Source organism: Marmota flaviventris, chromosome 9 (assembly GCF_047511675.1).
Source record: "Marmota flaviventris isolate mMarFla1 chromosome 9, mMarFla1.hap1, whole genome shotgun sequence".
NCBI classification, from domain to species: domain Eukaryota; kingdom Metazoa; phylum Chordata; class Mammalia; order Rodentia; family Sciuridae; genus Marmota; species Marmota flaviventris.
This window is the reverse complement of record NC_092506.1, coordinates 43465776-43485776: the sequence shown is the minus strand read 5'-3', so window position 1 is coordinate 43485776 and position 20001 is coordinate 43465776. Positions and strand designations below refer to the sequence as shown.

Genomic DNA, 20001 nt, shown 5'->3' with positions numbered 1-20001 from the left:
AAGAGACAAAGAAAGGTTCCTCCTGTAGCAGTTTCCTCCAGCTCATGTGGGTTCCCCATGTGGGAAGAGAGACTCTTATAGTTTCTTTCTGGCCGGTACCTGTGTTACCACTGGCAGCAGGGAAGGCTTTACCAGTAAGAAGTTTCACAGGTTCACCATTACTCCCAGGAATTCCAGGTAACTGAAGGACTCAAGGTGGCACAGCAGGAAGTGAAGGCCATGTTATCCTCACAAGCTGTGGAGCCAGCAGGCTGGATGAACAGGAGCTTCCCAGCCCTTCACTCTAAGGCCTTTCTGCCCCCTCTGCTCCTACTGTAGCACCCTAGGGAGGCCAAATGAGGGAGAAAATGGGGACAGAATCAACCCCTGCCCTGTAGATGGGCTTGCCAGATAAAATACAGAACATACAATTAAATTTGAAGTTCAGGTCAACAACAAATAAGCTTTTAGTGTAAGTGTATCCCCAATATTGCATGGGATATGTTTAGACTTTGAAAACTGTTTAAATTTAGCATCTTGTGTTTTTACTCCCCAATGCTGGCTCGTGTCCTTCTCATGCATACCTTTTCCCAAGCACCTTCCTTTAGCCCATCTCCATGTGGAGGCTGGGTGGCTCCTCACAATCGGTTGGAATATTATTCTAATTCTTTCTTATTTCTTAAGATGATATTCTGTAGATGGATCAACTTAATTGAACCAGTTTAGCCAGAGAAATATATCAGAAAAGAAAATAAGTCTTCCAGATTTTTCTGAGTATCCAAATTTGCTGCTCCCCCATAGACTGGAATGTACTGTTCTTTGCTTCTCAACTAGTCTAATTTCCTTTGTGATTTATTTACAGCCAGAAGAAAAGTGCCAGTCAGAGGTAAGGAACCATTGCTAGTTGAATCTCCTCTTTCACTATTATCAATTATTTCACCCAGCTCAGCCTAGAAACAGACTCCCCAAAGCAGGTAATTGTGCCTTGTCATCTTTAGATTCGCAAACTGCGGCGGGAACTGGATGCCTCCCAGGAGAAGGTTTCGGCGTTGACCACCCAACTGACAGCCAACGTGAGTGCATCTCAGGGTGGGAGCTGCTGGGTTGGGTGGGATGGGAGGCAGCCATTTCTGCCTTCCAAGCATTGCCTCAAGGCCCCCATCTCTGAATACTTAGAAGTAGCACCGTGTAATAAAGATGGACAACAACTTAACATCATGGATGTGACTGTCAGCTTTCACACAAACTGGCTGTGTGACTTTAGGCAAGTTCTTTACCACCTGAGCCTGACTCTGCTCTTCTGTGCCCTCAGGACACAAAGGCAGCCCTTTCGCTGGCCAGCAAAATGAGATCCTGTGGCTCCTCCGAGCTAATGCGGTTTCTTTCTGAGCTTGTAAAAGCACTTTTCTCAGTAGCCGTCTCCATAGGGTCAAGGTTTTGTTTTCATTTTTAATTTAATAGAAAATACAAATGCTTCCAACTGGAATCATGGGTGGAAATTAAATGCAGAATTGAAAAAAAAATAAAAATTCAGTCATTTAAATTGAGCTTCCCCATTCCTCTGCAGTGCAGAAATACACTTTAGACATCCATGTCCTGACCCCTGGCCTTTGTCCACTGTGGAATCGAGTTGAAGCAACAGGCTTTGGTTTTGACATGTTTTTCAGGGCAAACTAAAGTCCCCCTTACCTATTTGTGCGGTCATGATCAGTGCTTGCAGTAAATTAAGTGCCAGTTTCCTTTCCCTTCTCCTTTCTGAGAATTTCATCCTCAAAGGGGTAGGGGAATGGAAAAGGAAAGAAAAGGATAAAACAATAGAACTTCAGGGCTCCACAATAAACAGCGAAGCTGCTCTATGATTATGACATACATGATTACATGTTCGGGAGACACTGCCAACCAGCATTCACTTCAACAACTGTTTTGTGTGCCAGCTGTGCCCTGGGTGCTGTGAATTCAGCCCCAAAGCAAGCACAGTACTGTCGTCTTAGCATTCAGTCTCTGGTAGAGCAGAGAGACAAAACAAACAACTGGCCCTTGGCATGATAACTATTATGGTAGAAATAAGGGGAGGTGGCTGGGGAATGTATAGGAAGAGCACCACACTCAGTGTTGGTGGGAGTTAGGAGGGAGTCAAAAAAGACTTCCCAGAGGAGGTGATATTTGATGGATGTCATGTAGGAGAGGGTTCACAGGGAGGACAGTGTTCTAACTAAAGAGAGTAATCTGTGCAAAGAAAGGGGAAAGTTCGTGATGCATTTTGAGCTGCAAGTAGCTTGGTGTATAATTAGAATCTAGAGCTTAGTGGGGAAGAAGGTGTTAAGAAAGGCAAGGATTGGATGTAAGTGTCTTTGAGCTGTTAGGATGAGATCTTGGGTTCCTCCTGACATTAGGAGAGACCTGTCCGTGGATTGTAAGCAAGCTGTAAAGTGGTGTAGCTGGTGTTTAGGAAGCGTCCTGACTGAGGCAGAGTAGAGGTCACTACCTCGACAAGCCCTACTGTGAACTATGACCCAGTGAGGGTGAAGATCAGAAGGCAGAACCTGAGGTTCTGGAAGGTGCTAAGATGCGTCTGAGACACGGCTTCCTGCCCAGGAGTTCCCAGCCCAGCCGGAGACCACAGGCCAATGTGTTAAAGTCTGTGAGAAAGCACCTGTGTGACCCTGAAACACACTGTAAAAATGGAAAGTGACATCAAAGCTTGTTTCTCTTTGACTGGGACACTGAGTCAACACTCCAAAGTAATCATTTACCTGGAGTTTTTGCCCTGGTGATTCCCAGCTTAGCTTGAATCTACTCAAGGAAACCCTTTCTCTTTAAAGTCTGCACATGAAGTACATAAAACAGGGCCTGACCTTAATTATAAGCTCAATAATTGGTAACTACCTTCATTATTATTCAGTCTCCCAAGTTCTCTTACCTTTCTGGAAATCTTTTTTTTTTCCCCCAAAACCCTAACACACTGGGCCACTGTGTGTTCTATAATACTTTATTTTCTTAACCTCTTCTATTATCAGTAACAGTATCAAAAGGACATCAAGCATTGATGTGAGAACTGAGTTCTGAGGCCTAGATCATGTTCAAAAGGTAGCAGCAGCATCAGCAGCTTGTGGGTAGATTCTTCATCTTGGTAACCAAATGTATGTATCCAAACCCAGAACTTCCCCCTGGGCCCAGTGAGCCAGGGTCTTCTGGGTACAATCTAAACACATGAAAATTGACAGAAGCCCCCTCCCAAGTGATTCTGAGCTACTGTCCTAGTTAAGAATGACAGCTGTCAGTTGCCACTCTTTTTTATGAACCAACAAGTAGCAACCAACTTGCTTGTCCATGAACTTGGGTAAATTCCCCCAGTGACCTTGCATTGCCACAGGGAGCCTTATGTTGAGCCATTTGCATGAGCTCTGCTCTCTGTTCCAGAAGAGTTGGAGTGAGATCCCTTAGATGATTCAAAAGTGTGTTTTGTTCCTCATAAAAGCCATTGAACCAGTATTGTTTTAAAGTAAATATTTGGTCTTACCACACACCACCGGGCAGTGCTAACGTGTTTTATTGTCTGCCATCTTCTGGAAGACCAAGCTGTGTTTGTTTTTCTAGGACAAACTACTCAAAGCCACCTTCTGTGGGTGTTTTTATACCACTGTGTTTGTTTTCCCTGGGAATGTGAGAATGGGGCTGATGAGGAGGCTGCTTGTGTGACTCTGAACCAGGCTCCGCACGGTCTCTGCGGCCTGTATTTTCACAGTTGCCCTCAGGACACAAAGGCAGCCCTTTCGCTGGCCAGCAAAATGAGATCCTGTGGCTCCTCCGAGCTAATGCGGTTTCTCTCTGAGCTTGCAAAAGCGCTTTTCTCAGTAGCCGTCTCCGTGGGGTCAAGGTTTTGTTTTAGTTTTTAATTTAATAGAAAATACAAATACCCACAACTGGAATCATGGGTGGAGATTAAATGCAGAATGGAAAAAAAATAGAAATTCAGTCATTTAAATTGAGCTTCCCCATTCCTCGGCAGTGCAAGGGTACACTTTAGACATCTATGTCCTGACCCCTGGCCTTTGTCCACTGTGGCTTTGGTTTTGACATGTTTTCCAGGGCAAACTAAAGCATGTATCTTTATTTTAAAATAAAGAGGCATTTTCTCCATTTTCAACAGAGAGGGAGTGCATTCAGAGAAAAACTATTCCATGTGACCTTTCTGTTACAAGTGGCCCTGCTTCCTGCCAACGCTTGACCTTTGCTTGGCCTTCAACCATCGAGCACCCCTGCTTGATGAAGTCTAGTAAATAGAATGACTTTCTAGGTCCCTCCTTAGAATGAGATGGCACTAACCCTCCTCAGAGACCACCCTACCCTTAATGCCCACTCATCTCTTTCTTCCTCTAGAATTTTATAACCTGATCAAATCTCACTTCTTCCAAGATTCCTCCATGTATCTTCTGCAGGTCCCTGTTCTGGTCCCTCCTTACTCCTCTGTTTGTCTGCTCCCTAACCCTACACCTGTGTTCAGGTGACACATCTCCTCTCGTAGTTTCTTCTTTCATTTCCTCATTTCCAAACCTCTTTCTTTGCCCACAGTGCTTATTCATCTCTATGTTTTGCAATTCCTCAACAGTTTGTAGACCACTTTCACCTGTCTTATTTCATGTGGTGCTCAAAATAACCCTGGGAAGAAAATAGATGTTATTTATAGATGAGAAAATTGAGGCCATTAGGATTAGACGATTTGCTTAGCATTATGGGTAATCAAAAGGCATGAGAGGGAACACCAAAGACCTCTCGCTCTAAATCCCGTTCCTTCCCCTGGGCCACATGGGCACCTTCACCTGAGTGCTTTTTTTACCAGTCTTTTATTTGCCCACGCAACACATTTGTCTTGTGGCAGCTTTGTGCCATCAGGGACGCAGGGAAGAAGAAAACAGACCTGGTGTCACCCCCTATCAAGCGTCTGGTCTGACAATCCATCTCTTCTGCTGCCCAAATGCCTCTAACCAGAAGACCGCCACTATTTCATTTATACAAATAAAGTTTGGAAGTTGGACAGTCCTGGTGAACTAATGGATTCTTAATTTGATTACTAGAAATTCCTTAACATGACTGAAAATGCATCCACTCTTCATTCTTGGTTTTAATGATGTTAACAGGATCCCCATTCAACCAGCTTTTCAACTACTTACTAATTTGCATCCCAGGCAGGAGGTTTAGTACTGAGAGGCAAAGTCACCTCTTAACCTTAAAGGGGGACTTACAGAGAAGGGGACATGCAGGAAAATGCCATAGTTCTCAACTCCAGGATCCATGGGTCCCCCCTACAGACACACACATTGTTAACATCTCTGAAAATTGGATGCATGTTTTAATTGTAATTGGCTACATTTTTTAAAATGTCCTAGTGATATGTAAAGTCATAGCATATCTGATGTTGTTTTCTAACAGAAGTCTATGAAAGTGCGTGGGAGCCTGTGGGAAAGTCATAACCCCTGGGGGAAACTAGGAGAGGTTTCTCCAGGGAGGTAGCAGATGGGCCATTCAGTGGCTTTTTATTAACCAGGATTATAACAAGCAAAATATGCCAACCATTTGTTTATTCTACATACATGCTTCCTATGAGTTTGGCACTTGCTGAACAAAATGGAAAGTGATTATCCTATAATACAGAATGAAGTCTTAGAGAATGCAGACACACAGCAGCTGTCACAAGACCCCATGGTTTTTGTTTGATTTTCTTTTTTTCAGTACTGGGGATGGAATGCAGGGCCTCGTGCATGCTAGGCAGGTGCTCTACTACTGAGCTACATCCCCAGACCAAGACCACATGTATTTGAACTACAATTTCACAAAGCTTACGCCAGAAGGCCAGTGGCTTGTGAGAGTAAATATGAGGGAAACTACCTAGTCTGAAGTTGTCACAGGCATGACATGAGACCTTTTGACAGACACATCAAAATTAGGCAAGGAGGGGGCAGGAAGAACATTCTGGGCAGGAGGGAATGGAGGCACAGCAGCCTGAAGTGGGAAGAAGCACAGGATTTTGAGCAAATGAAAGGTAGAGTAACTGATTCCAAAGAGTGGTGGGGAGTAAGAAGAATGGGAGATAAGGGTGGGATCAGGTCAAGTGGCCCTAGTAAGACTTTTGACCTGAAGACCTGTCGCCTCTTGGGCATTCTTGCCCAGCAGGGTTACCTAGCTGAGGTTGTGTCTTTCTCCTCCAGGCTCACCTCGTGGCAGCCTTTGAACAGAGTCTTGGAAACATGACCATCAGGCTCCAGAGTCTAACCATGACAGCTGAGCAGAAGGTAAGACAGGCTGCCTTTTGTTCCCTGCAATAAACCTAAAACCATTCTGTTTAATTTCAGACAATTACTCTCTTTAATTTCAGATAATTACATAGATTGGAATATACTTCTTGAACAAGAGAATTTAAATATCAAATAACCAGGCATGGTGGCACATGCCTATCATGAGGTGGAAGCAGGGGGATCACAAGTTCAAGGTCGGCCTTAGCAACTTAGGGAGACCCTGTCTCAAAATAAAAAATAAAAAGGGCTAGGGGATGTAGATCAGTGGTAAAGCACCACGGGGTTCTGTCACCAGAATGAAAGAAAGAAAGGGGCAGGAAAAGGGAGGAAGAAAAATAGGAAGAAAGAGGGGACAAGTCGAAGGTAAATCTGTTGAGTAAAAATATCTTAGATCAGTGATGATAAAGGTATCAAGGACAGATCTCAGGGTCCCATGCCCACTCCTTTTATGTATTCCTCTCTGGTCACTGAAAATTGATCCAGATTCGTGTAGCATACGAAGGTTCTGCTGAGCTCCTGTGTTTCCTACCCTGCTCTTTGGAAACCAGGTTATACTTCCCTTGAGCTCTGTAGAAAGTGATTTTAGGATGACCCATACATCTTTCTCGTCCTCAGGATTCAGAACTGAATGAGTTAAGAAAAACCATCGAGCTGCTCAAGAAACAGAATGCAGCTGCCCAGGCTGCCATTAATGGAGTAATTAACACTCCAGAGCTCAACTGCAAAGGTAAAGTGAGAAAGAACATTTAGAGAAATGACCCGCCCACCCTTGGCAGCGTCCCCTTGACAGCACTGACACAACCCCCCCTGCTGGAGGTGGCTGGCTTGGAGTCCAGCTCTGTGTCTGCCAGGCAGGCCCAGGAGGCAAGCACCTTGCATCTGGTTGCTTCTGGCTTCTCAAAAGACTGCTAGCATAGCTTATCCTCTTCTCTGATGTATCTCAAAAAAGGAAGAAAATAGCTTTGTGCTGGTTGAGTGTCTAAGTGTTTTTATAACCCTTAACTTCACTCATGCTTCCATGTTTCCATGTTGACATGCGAGAAACCAAAATGGGTTCCTCTTTTACTTGTCCCAGAAAACTCTCCAGATAAATTATTTTGGTTGCATCTTAGTTAGGGGTTTAAAAAAAAAAATGAACATACAGGTGAGTTACCTCCTATAATCTTAGTACCAACAGTAACCATGCTGGGGGTAGTGTTGATAGCTAGCACCTGTGGAGTATGTCAACTGTATTCTGAGCCCTGTGCTAAAAGTGTTTTCATTATTCTATTCATTATTTTGCTTTATTTTGCATAATGACCTTATCAGTGTCATGATGGTCCTTTCCTCATTCTGTTGAGGGGAGTACAGAGTTTGAGAGACAGCAGTGACTTTCTGAGGTCAGAGAGTGGGTAACAGAAGTGGGGCTGGAACCTGCATCTGAATAAAAGCTGGTTCTTTTAAGGACAAGGCTTTGGATATAGTTCTGTCCTCACAAAGAAAGCAGCTGTGTGGTTTGAGGAATCGCTGTTACATTCAGTATCCCTGTTCGCTTGGATATTGGGCCTCCTAAATGAAGTGATAGTAGAGTTGAAATGGGAAGGGTTAGCAAGAGTTGGCCAAACAGAGTTGAAGGAAAGGAGAGCTGCAGAAGGAGGGCATGTGGAAGGCCCCTGAGCTGAGGTGGGCTTGGCACTTCCAAGGGGCGGAGCGGGGCAAGTGTAAAAAGAGCATAGAAAGCCAGCGAGCAGGTCTGGGGCTGTGGCTCAGTGGTAGGGTACTTGCCTAGCATGCACAAGGCCTGGAATTCAATCCCCAGTACTGCAGAATAAATAAATAATGAAGCAAAGAGGCAGAGACAGCTAGCAGCAAAGGTGACTGCTGCTGCAATTCAAACAGTATTTTCCGGCCCATCTGTGGATTTAAAGAGATGGCATCAGGGACATTCTCCCTGAGGCTACTTTGACTTCTGTTTTGAAAGTGGGAAGATAGACCCAGTTTAATTGACCAAAGAGGGCATAGCAACCATCTGCTCAAGGAACCCAACAGTGAGAACAGAGGAGATGTCTCAGGACCTGGCAGTCCCGAGTGTATGGATTTCAGATCGAGGGCCACGCTCAGGGACCAAAGATTGGGCTCAAGTCATCAGGTGCTGACATGCCCTGCCTTGCTCTCCAGGAAATGGCACCTCCCAGCCCACAGACCTCCGCATCCGCAGGCAGCACTCCTCTGACAGCGTCTCCAGCATCAACAGTGCCACCAGCCACTCTAGTGTGGGCAGCAACATAGAGAGTGACTCAAAGAAAAAGAAGAGAAAGAATTGGGTGAGTGTACATCCACAGAGGCTCCTGGGGACTAACCAACAGAGTCCATCACAGAGCCAGTGTCCCCCAGATAAAGCCCAGGCTGACTCACCCTCAGAACCATAGGCCTTTGGGAGTAAATCCAAGGAAACAAGTCTTTATAAAAGTCATTGTTGTACACAACAAAGCCCTAGCATTTATAAAATCACCACCACCTTATGGTTTTTCTCTTTCATGAAACTTTATGTGGTGTACTCATCTTTCATTTTATATATGTGTCATTTCTTCTCATTCTATGTTGGCCACAGAGAGCAAAGTTACTCTTAAGTGGCTTCTTCTTAGTTTCAAAGTATTTTTTTGATCCTATACAAATAGTTAAATATTCTTAATCATATTCTTTATTTGTTTATTTGTATAGTTGCCTAGAATGGCATAAAACCAACCTTCTCTTTTAAAAAATTTTGACCATGATCTATACATAAAAGTTTCATAAGATCCACATCAGGAGTTGGAGAGCAGTTCTAAGCTAGAGGTTACACCTCAGGATGGCAAGTTTAATAGGTCTGTCCCCCCTGCAGTGTTTCTCTATGAGTTCATAATCCCAATGAGTTACTTGATTTTCCATACTATGCTTTTTAAAATAGTTTTCCCTACATTCCTGGGGAATTTTACCCGCCTTTCCCTCATCCAATTTGGAGTCCTGCTATGAGGCTTCAAAGCACTGGGTGACATTTGCTACTCCCTGTCTTCAGTGCAGGACCACCCCAGGTGGATCTGAAATTGGCCCCTTTTGTCAATGCTGACAGCATCCTGTGTCCATGGTGGCTTTGGTGTCCTCATTCATTCCATACACTTCTTGCTCATTTTGTGTTATCTTGGATGGGTGGCGAGGTCTAGTGATGGAGAAGTTGGGGATTTAGTCATTTTGGTATGGATCACTTGCCTTTGAGGCAAGGTAAAGGTCTAGCTCAGTGTGGCCTTCTCATTATTCTGAATAATTTTTTAAAGTTATTAATAGCTTTTAGTCATTTGCTATGACTAAACAGATAGAATTAACTCCTTGCCATCTCTAACATGCCATTGATAAATATAATATTAGATTATCAAAATAATAAGGGATTATTTTCTATGAAAAATAGTTGTTCCCTATTTTCTTCAAAACAAGAAACAAAATTCTGTTTATGTTACATTAAAGAAAACTCTTGGACAGTGAAATCAGGTGGACCCATGATTGGCATTGTCACCTTATCCCAAAATTTTAATTCTGTCTAATCTTGGTAATCTCCTCTTCCATCTGGCATTTTATCAGAGGTAGAGATAAGGGTTTAGTTTGTTGGCTTGTGTGCCAAGTGCATCTTTTTCTCTCTAGAAATACCAGAAGTAGAATATGAGAAAGCAATGGGATTTTGCTTACCCATAAGCTGGACGTGCAGTTTGTTAGAGATGAAGCACAATGATGGGAGAAAAACTTCATCAATTTGCCAAATGGCCTATTTTCTGAATTTCTCAATAGCTAAGAAAAACACTGGAATATATTTTCAGTAAGAAAAAAGAAAATTATTTTTTAAAAGACTTTTCTTCAAAACAGAATTTCTTTCTTTTTTTTTTGGCTTAGAAAAATACATGCTACCCATGGCTTTCAGAGAATTACACTTAACTCTTTATATTCTCAAAGTTTCAGGCCCATCCCCATGGTTTGGGGAAATTATGCCAGTTCCTTTTGTCCAATATGGTTAACAGATTTCTAAATTAATTTCCACTTCTTGAGTGATGAGTGAGATGGAGAGTTCCCTCTTGCTTGTGTCTTGTGAAAGGATTGCAGGAGCTCCCCAGATAGAGCCAAGAGCCATACGAACATGTAGGGCCAGTGACACCATAAAGATGCCTTTGCTCAGAAAAAGGACATGTCCCCTTCCACCAAATTCATTCCTGGAGAGACAACTTATAAGAGGCAGGCAAGGGACAACAAGCACAGAAAGGTGGGAGCCACCATTTCAACCAGACAGGGAGAAGCTGGAAGAGCCCAGATTATGGGGTACACCCCAACTCACTCTTCCTTTCTTTTCTTAATGGAGGAAGATGTCCCCAGTGCCACTGAAGGTTCACATTCCTACTGGAAACCTCATGTGTGTGTGGTGTTTATTATTAGCCATGTTGTGTCTGAAAAGTCCAAAGCTTTCCCTGTCACTGGCTTTCTCTGTTAAAAATTGTCTTTTTTCCTTCCCCTTCCCCATTTTTGCTTGCGTTTTCTCTGGCAGGTCAATGAGGTAAGCAAGACCAACTTTAATATCAGATACCAAGCTAACCCATCCATTGATATGACTAACCTCATCCGCATCCGTCTCCGTGTCTGAGCATCCTGCTTTGTTGCTGTGCAGCCTCATCCTGCCCACACCCCTCTGCTGAGCCAGGCACTATCTTGCTGTTGGTGTCTAGTCTTGAGCCAAGAGTAGGCATGGAATGTTCCCACAGGTCCAGTCCTCTGAGCTGTCAACACCAGATAACTCTTCTTCCCTTAATGCACTGATTCGAGAGAGCTGTGGGGAGCCTTTTCCATCGGTGGGGGAAGAAGTGGGAGAATGAAGTATTCTGTTGTATGCATGTCTCTGTTTAGCCAAGGCCTGAGCATTGGCTGTGGCTCCCGAAAAGCTGACAGTCTTGTTTGTTCAGTTACGCAGCTCCTTCAAGCAAGCTTTTGGGAAGAAGAAGTCTCCCAAGTCAGCGTCCTCTCACTCGGACATTGAGGAGATGACAGATTCTTCTTTGCCTTCCTCACCAAAGTTGCCCCATAATGGATCCACGGGCTCCACTCCTCTGCTGAGGAATTCTCACTCCAACTCTCTGTGAGTATCTCCTCTGGGGCCACCCTGAGAGCCCTCTTAGACGATAGACAAGACTGGGGAGTCTTGTTACGATTCACCTGCCCCTTGGGCTCCTCTGTGCTCTGACAGGACTTTGCGTGTTCTTCCAGTGTTTGAGGACCATGGAGGCTGAAAGAGGAGGAAACTGAGGCTTTAGTTATGGTGGTATCAGTGCCCATAATTAATAGCCAGTCTTAAGCAAGCTGCTCGCTTCTCCTGTCTCCATTTCTTTGTACGCTAAATTCAGATAGTGACTGTTATCTACTTATCCTGCCTTATGGATTGAACAAGATTAATGGACATAAAAGAGCTAGAACCATGTTGTTATGAGGGAAAGATGGTGTTCTGAGTATTGCCAGTTTTTGCTGAATTCTGGTTCATTTGGGTGATGAGACTTATACATTTCTTCTTTGATCAAATTTGTTGTTAACTCTTTCTGGAGGTAACAACTCAGAAACTGGATGTTTAAAAAAACGGAGAATTCAATGATAGTTCTCTTTATCAAAGGATGCTATATTACAGAAAATCATTCATGACCCCTAGCAGATTTAACATGACATGAGGCAGTTTGTCCATCTTTCTTTAGGGACACAGCTGGGTTTTTTCAGGTATTTAGGTGCTGATCCCTGTGTCGACTGGTTACACAGAGAAGAGTCATTAGCCCTCCTCCCATGGTTCCCACGATGCACTTGCCTTCTTTTCCTGCATCTGGGTATAGGGAGGCAGCCCCATCAAGGCCCAGCCTCCACTGTTATAACAGTTTTGTTCTAAAACAAAGTTCCTTCTGTTTCACCCTCTCTCCTATGGGATGGAGGTGGACATTAAACAGAGAATCCTGAGTAAACTAGAACAGTCAGATCGTACTAAGGGTTAACATTGAGAATGAAAACAGTGCTGGGATGCAGAGTACCTTGGCAGCAACTTTAGATGGTGGTCAGGAAAGGCCCCACTGAGGAGGTGACATTTTAGCTGAGATCTTTATAACAGGAGGAACCACTGGTTAGTTCTGGTCAGTAACACTAGCTGCTGTAACAAACCCCATCCCAAAACTCTGTGGCTTTTCTTAACACTATTCATTTCTGGCTCACTCCAAACCCAATGCAGACATTCCTAGTCAGCAGGCAGTGTGCCCTGCTGGAGTCCTCGGCTCAGTACTGTGTCCAGCCCACTAGGGTGGAAGAGAGGAAGAGTGCGGAAGATCCTACAGGGGAGTTGGATGGGCATCAGCCTGGAAGAGGTGCATGTCCTCAGTCCTACAGTCCACTGACCAGGGCTCAGGGCTGTACCACCTGCAGAGGAAGAAAAGAAGGAAATGGGTGCTGGTGAACACAGATGGGCCTTCCTAAGAAATAAATAGCACAGGAAATCTAATGTGGAAGCAAGCTGGATGAGTCTGAGAAAAAGGGATGGCCAGTGTGGCCACCACAGCATGGTCAAGGGACAGAGTAATAGGAAAAGAGGCCTCAGAGGTAGGCAGGGCCTGTGACATGGAAGGCTCTGAAGTCCAAGTGAAGTTGACCTGATTTTGTGTACAATGGGCAAATTTGGAGAGTTTTAGGGAGAAAGGTGAGATTATCTGAATCAGTGTTCTATGGGTAAGGAATGTCCAGGAACAAGGAAGATCATTGGTTCACACTACTCTGGCCATAACACTTCCTACCTTAAGGCTTTGCCGTCACTGTGCCCCCTACCTGGTATGCTATTCCTCTTGATAGTCACTTCCTCAGGTCTCTGCTGTGTATCTGCAAGGCTTGGCCTGCCAGACATGGTGGTGCACACCTATAATCCCTGCATCTCAGGAGGCTGAGGCAGGAGGGTTGCAAGTTCAAGAATAGCCAAAGCAATTTAGCAAGACCATATCTCAAATTTTAAAATTAAACAAAAAGGGCTAGGGAAGTAGCTGAGTTGTAGAACACCCCTGGGTTCTGTCCCCAGTACAAAAACAACATCCCCCACCAGCACACCCTGTCATCCCCTTTCCCCTGCTTCATTTTTCACACATTGCACATATTGTCATCTGATGTATGGACTTCATTGGTTTCAGGTTTTTGCCTTTTGTTCCTCACCTTACCCCCAAATCTACAATATAATCTCTGTGGAGGTAGCTACTCTGTTGGCTTTGCAGGTATTCAAATATTTGGTGGAGTGAATGAGTGACTGTGATAGTGATGAGTCTTTGATGTATTTAGGTCTGAAAGAAAAATTGACAGCACGGGTGATGGTCAGATGTGATGTGTGAGGGAAAGAGAATAATTATCCTTGGATATTCCTAGGATGGCAGCTTATGTACCTGGGACGGGTAGGAAACCCAGATGGGGGTGAAGAGGGACTCAGGAGCTGTGATTTGGCTGTGTTAACTGAGAGATGCCCAGGAGACACTCACATGGAGGATCCAGCCTGCCTGGAGTTCCTGGGGGTGTAGATTCAGGAGCCACGAGCTCCCGGTGGGAATGAAGGCTGGGGCACTGGAGTTCTCCAAGGGCTTGAATGGAGATGAAGAAGAGCAGAGAGGCAAGGACTGAGCTCTGGGGCACAACTGATGTTTGACGTTAAGGAAGAGAAAGTAGAGCATCTAGTGAGGTGGGAGGAAACCCAGAAGTAGAGAGAAGAAACTGCTTAGAAGCCCAGAAGCAGGAGAAACTTGGCCACTTGCTGCTGGGAGGCCAAATCAGAGAGTGACAGTGATGAAGTCAGCCGTATGGACCAAGAGCAAGAGCACTTCTTCCAGACCACTGTCCCCTTAGAGATGGGGCAGGGCTGCTCTTTCCTCCCCTCCCCTCCCCTCCCCTCCTCTTCTCTTCTCTTCTCTTCTCTCTCTCTCTCTCTCTCTCTTTCTTTCAGTTTTTTAAAAATACATTCCACAGTCTCCATGGATAGAGATGTTTGGTTTTGGTCTAGTTTTTCCAAAGGGTGGGCTGAGAGAAAACGCTTATTTCCAACCTTGAAAGGTTTGTAAGAATGTGCAGATCGAGATGTGAGAGGGAGTTCAAAGAAGAAACCAAAGGCAGAGGAGTTGGGCCTCACCCCGTGGGCGAAAGGAATGGCAGCTGGAAGAAGGCAATGTTTCCCACACTTGGGCGTTTAAAATTAGGTATGCCACCAGCCCTGCCTTTGAATGAAATAGAGGGAATCTGCCAGAATAATGGGTTAGAGACTGAAAAAGCCTCCACCAGGTTGATTGAGTAAGTGGTCCACAAAGTGGACAAGGATGTATTCGGAGCCACTGGGTGAAATTCAGGAGCATGCATTGTAGAGTTAAGAGGACCTATTGAGTTTGATCCTGACTCTGTTACCCTTAGTGTGACCTTGGACATGTTAATCTCTATGGCTTACCCTCCCCATTTTCAAAATGGATGTTATTTTAGAACCTCTTCATGGAATTAGTAATATATGAAGTGAATGAAACAGTATCAGACACTAGAGAAACTGGAGTCCCACAGGAGCCAGTAGCCAAGTACAGAGTAAGCTAGTTGGGGAAGGAACCAAGGGAGAAGGGAGACAGTCTCAGACGGTAGGGATAGGCACTAAAACCTGGTTCGGGCTGGTGCAGAGGAACTTGTTTTCAACAGCAACTGTATCATGAGACATCCTCTCCCACGGCCCCAGCATTGTGTGCTTCTGAAAGCTGGCTGATTTTGGAGAAACCTTGTGCTCCCAACACAAGTTTTCTTCATTTTAGTTTGCTTCCCTTTTGTCTTAAGACTATTTCTTGTCACTAAAACAGGTATTACATCACTGGGTAATGTATAAGGAGTAGGAGTTTCTTCAACTCACAATCCTTGCACGTGGTGCTGGCTACTGCTCAGCATCTTGTGGGTCACGGCAGGGCGGAAGGCATCTGGTGCAGTGACGCAAGCCCGCTCACTTGGTCTCTCTTCTTTCTCATAAAACCATGAATGCCATCGCTGGGCCTCATTCTTGTGACCCCATGGAACACCAATGACCTCCCAAAGCCCTACCTCCAGATCTCATTAATATATAATTTTGGGGGGTTTTGACGCAAACGGGTACCCAGACTTATGGCTCCCTTATGAAGTCATTGATTGGCTAAGCTTTGCAAAGTAACCCATGTGACATAATCCACAAAGCGGGTGCCGAGGAAATGTCATCTTTCTTGCTGAGAGAGCTTTCTGGGGAAAAAGTACAGATGACATGGAGGAGGCTCGAGGGGAGCCTGGCTGTGGAGTGCTGGGGGTACCCATCTGACACAATGAAAGCCAGCACAGACTGTTCTCCACCATGAAGTGGAGACCTCAGTATGAGTGCAGGGCATGGTTTGGCCAAGACCAGAGTATCACAGTGGAATTTTTTTCAGACTTGACTGTGTTTAAACCATGAAACTATGGTCCTCTCAAGAAATAACCAGTTTTTATAAGCTTCCCCTGCAAACCTGCTTAACCAAAAAGCAAAAAGTTCCACTTGAAAACCACAGACTATTCAAAGCTCGGAGAGCTGGGTGGAAGGGATGATCTGAATTCTAAAGGCATTTCTGTCTCTCCAACCCTTTTAGCCCCCAATCTGTTTGCTTTAAGTTTCTCATAGATATGGAATGACACTAATAACATTTTTACAAGTTCCTTGCATTTTTTCAAGATTTAGAAGCCAAGAAGCTTCCTTGGTTGCTAACTTTTAAAACCAAGAGGTGGTTTTACTTTCTTTACCTCTCTCAAATCAAAACAGTTTAGGTGCAGGTCAAGAAAACAGCACCAGAATGGTTCAGTTCAAGTGTTAAATTTTTCTTCTGGCTCCTTCTGTGCCCCAAAATACAATGACATCTCTTTTAAAAGTTTTATAAATAATTTTCCTGGGGTGATTAAAATTTCCACCCCTTCAACCAGTTTTACAGGTTAGGTTTTGTTGGGCCCCAAATCCAGCACTCGGGTCTTGGCGAGCAGGCTCACAAGCTCAGAAGCTCCCTGCCACAGAACGGAGGCTGCGTGTTCCCTGTCCCTTCCCTTTTCACACACAGCCAGCTTCAGCTCTGTAGCTTTTTGAACTTGGGGAGGGTGTTGATAGTCCCCACCTCGCCCCATCTTCAATTCAAAAAGTGTCAAAGCCTTCTGTCCTGGATCACTCAGTACCCCAGATCCTAGGATGTTTGGAATTCATGGAACTTTTTTTTTTTTTTTTCTGTTTTAATAAAACTCTTTTCTGAACATTGCAAGTCATCACAACTTTTATGGTCTCCTGCTTTGTACAAACCTGCCAGGAATCTGAAGACAAACCTAACCAAATAAGCAGTCCAGCCTAGCCTTTTTTAAAGAAAAAGGCTCTCAGCAGTGTCCCACAGTCACTTTAACTTGATATATATCCAGGACTGGAAGATAACTAGTCACGCTGTTGCTTGGCTTTCAGATAGAAAGTCCCCGCGTCCACTCTAGTCACTAATTCCCTGAAGCTGATCTTTTGCCTGAAGCATGTGGGGGTGATGGAGGTTGATCTCTCTAGACATATGTCCAGGAGTGAGCTTTTAGAATGAGATAAGATGAGCTTCTTCCCATATCTTTAGGTTTCTTCCTCTTTTTTGGCCAATAAAAATAACCCCTCGGCTGTTTAACCTTGGAGTTCTCTCATCTTGAAAACAGATAGTCGGCCTCAATTCTCTGAGTTTAGAATTCAGAGGCTGCATGGTGTCTTTATGGGGTCCCAGCCATGTATACACTGGGGAGTGTTCAAATGCCCAGGGTTGCTATTCCCTTTACTAGCTCCTGCTTATGCCTCAGTTATTGGGATTTTTGCTGACAGGTGCACCCGAGCCATTCTGATTGCCAGAGCTCTGCAAAGGAATATTGTAGAAAGTAATAAAATCTGTAAATTTTAGGTGCTTTTGGTATTGTCACCTCTAAGAAGCACCAGGAAGGTGGTCGTGCAGAGTTACTACTGAACAAACTCGATGATTGATGTGGGCCACTGGTCAGTAGGGGACTAAAAGGAGCTGGATTCAGAACTGCTTCTGTTAGTGACATTCCCCCTTTCTCTAGAATTTCGGAGTGCATGGATAGTGAAGCCGAGACGGTCATGCAGCTCCGAAATGAGCTGAGAGACAAGGAGATGAAGCTGACGGACATCCGCCTAGAAGCGCTCAGCTCTGCCCACCAGCTCGACCAGCTCCGGGAGGCCATGAACAGGATGCAGGTGAGAGTCCAGAAGGGTGGACTGGGCCCAGGGTTGACTAGGAAGGAGCTCCAGGAGGCTGCTCTCTGCCAAGCCCTGAGGGCTACATCGGAATCTGGTGGCCACCCTCTGCTTTCCTAGCCCCTTTCTCTTTTCAGTCACTTACACATATTGCTCAGTTTTATTAAATAAATAAGAATAAGAACAATCATTCCCCTCATTGCAGAAGAATTTCAGTAGCTCTCCTGCTGCCTCTTGCAGTCTCCTTTGGGACTTAAGGCCTTCTATGGAGCCCTTTTTACTCTTAACCCACACACTCCCCATTTCACTTTTCATCCTCCGCTCAAAGGCCAGATGGAGCCATGAATGGTTTCCTCAGCAAACCCTGGGAGTTTCTGTTCCACACCATTCCCTCCACTGGGAATGTCCTTCTACGCATCCCAATGGAACCCTTCCTCCAAGGTTCAGCCTATCAGGTCCTACAGCTGGAAGTTAGTGCCCTCCCGGATACAGTGTAGGTTGGTTCTTGCAGGCATTCCCATCATCTGCCAAGGTAGAAAGACATTTGGATCTTTGTTTTTGTAAAGTAGTTATGAAACGAAAGATTCCTGTGGGTATGCTGAATGGAACCTCACTGGAGAGCAGCATTTCCCAAAGTTGGTTCCCTGAAACATTTGTTCCATGAGAAGCTCTATGAAAGAATAATGCCCTAATCAAGTGTGTTGGGAAATGCTGCACGTCATGTGCCCTTCTCAGACTCATAAAGCACAGCAGCTCATTAAAGACCTTGAAAAAGTCCCACAGTAAAGAAACCTGTGAAACCCAGAGTGACCCAAACCTCTTAGATGACAATTCTTTTTCACTGAACACCCAAGCAGCAGACTGTGGGAAAGTCAAGTTTCTGAGTGCTTCTTCTCAAAGACCAGTTCTCTGCAATGATGGAGCCTGCCCTGCCAGATACATTGTATGTATATAGTGAAGGGTGGCATTACCTGAGGGTGTTACCTACCTTGTCTAGGCTCTCCACTGGGTTCCTGCAGGAACTTCCAGATCCTTTTTCTAGAAAAGGCTTGTTCTCATGGCATCCTCCTAATGAGTGCACTTCTCCCTTACTCTTCACAGAGTGAAATAGAGAAGCTGAAAGCTGAGAACGACCGGCTGAAGTCGGAGTCTCAAGGCAGTGGCTGTAGCCGGGCCCCCTCCCAGGTGTCCATCTCGGCCTCCCCAAGGCAGTCCATGGGCCTCTCCCAGCACAGCCTGAACCTCACTGAGTCAACCAGCCTGGGTGAGTGGCTCTCAGGGCTGGGGGCAGGCCTGGACCTGCAGCTGGCGCTCTGGTCTCCAAGCAGGTGCCCCAAGATAAGCAAGTCAACAGATCAAATGAAGAGGCAACAGGCGTGTGTGCACTTGGGGTGTGTGTGTCTGGGTGTGCGTCTGCTACCAACATGAACCCAGCCATTAGAGTGCTCTCATGCTTTGCTCCAGCGCCCCCAATTGTTCCAGCCATGAGCTCAGACCCCCTTGCCCACCATGCTGAGCTGTTTGATTCATTTTAAGAGGCTGAGTGCTACAGGCGCACCCCACAGCAGCAGGCCCCAGTGGGGTGATGGCTTGGCCCATGGTCTTCCTGCCTTCCGGATGGTTCCAGCTGGCGCATCATCAGTGAACATGACCTAGGTCCTCCTTGTGAGCATATTGAGGCTGATGCTTTTATTTTTTATCCATGATGCTGCTGCTGCTGTCGTTGTGGTTCAGTTTCTCCCCGCACCTCCATTTGGCAAGATGCACCATCAGCCTGCTGGTTCCTTGGTTGGTCCACCGCTGGTTTCTGTGGTTGCATTCTCCATTCTGCCCCCTCCCCACCCCCTCCCTCACCCTACTTCCCCTGCACCCCGACACCTGGTTTATCCCGCTGCTGTGCCAACAGGCAGCGGGGGTGTCAGGAAGCCGGCTTTGCTGTCCCCATGTGCCTAAGGCTGTTGATGTTTTCCATTCGCAGACTTGTTGCTGGATGACACTGGTGAATGCTCGGCTCGGAAGGAAGGAGGCAGGCATGTTAAGATAGTTGTCAGCTTTCAGGAGGAAATGAAGTGGAAGGAGGTTAGTTGGATCCCTTTCCCTGCTCTGCCTGTTCCTTCCCCAGGTAGAACTACCTAGCTTAGTGACTAATTGTGGAACTGTCTCACTTCCTAGCCTAAGGTGATTTGGAAATACTACTAACGCTTTTCTTAATACAGTAGTCCCCCCTTATCCATGAGGGAGACGGTCCAAGACCCCAGCTGGTGCCCGAAATGGCAGATAGTACCGAACCCTAGAGGCATTAGTTTTTTTCCTAGATATACAAATCTAGGAAAAAGTTTAATGTATACGTTAGGCCCTTTAAAAGACTGACAATAACTATTATCAAAATAGAACAATTATAACAATATACTGGGTGGACCGCAAGTAACTGAAAACAGAAAGCAAGATCTC

At 45.3% G+C, this 20001-nt stretch overlaps 1 protein-coding gene across 3 annotated transcripts in view; it reads left to right on the top strand.

Moving 5' to 3' along the window:
* The window catches only part of Nav2 (neuron navigator 2), a 378669-nt gene that overhangs the window by 333483 nt on the left and 25185 nt on the right, over nucleotides 1-20001 (top strand). For all 3 annotated transcript variants that reach the window (XM_027936586.3, XM_071616336.1, XM_027936588.3), the window contains 9 exons: nucleotides 842-865; nucleotides 978-1052; nucleotides 6186-6269; nucleotides 6888-6999; nucleotides 8430-8575; nucleotides 11225-11397; nucleotides 17397-17550; nucleotides 18652-18814; nucleotides 19529-19629. In XM_027936586.3, the coding sequence (XP_027792387.2) occupies nucleotides 842-865; nucleotides 978-1052; nucleotides 6186-6269; nucleotides 6888-6999; nucleotides 8430-8575; nucleotides 11225-11397; nucleotides 17397-17550; nucleotides 18652-18814; nucleotides 19529-19629 (1032 nt within the window). The remainder of the gene's footprint in view (nucleotides 1-841; nucleotides 866-977; nucleotides 1053-6185; nucleotides 6270-6887; nucleotides 7000-8429; nucleotides 8576-11224; nucleotides 11398-17396; nucleotides 17551-18651; nucleotides 18815-19528; nucleotides 19630-20001) is intronic.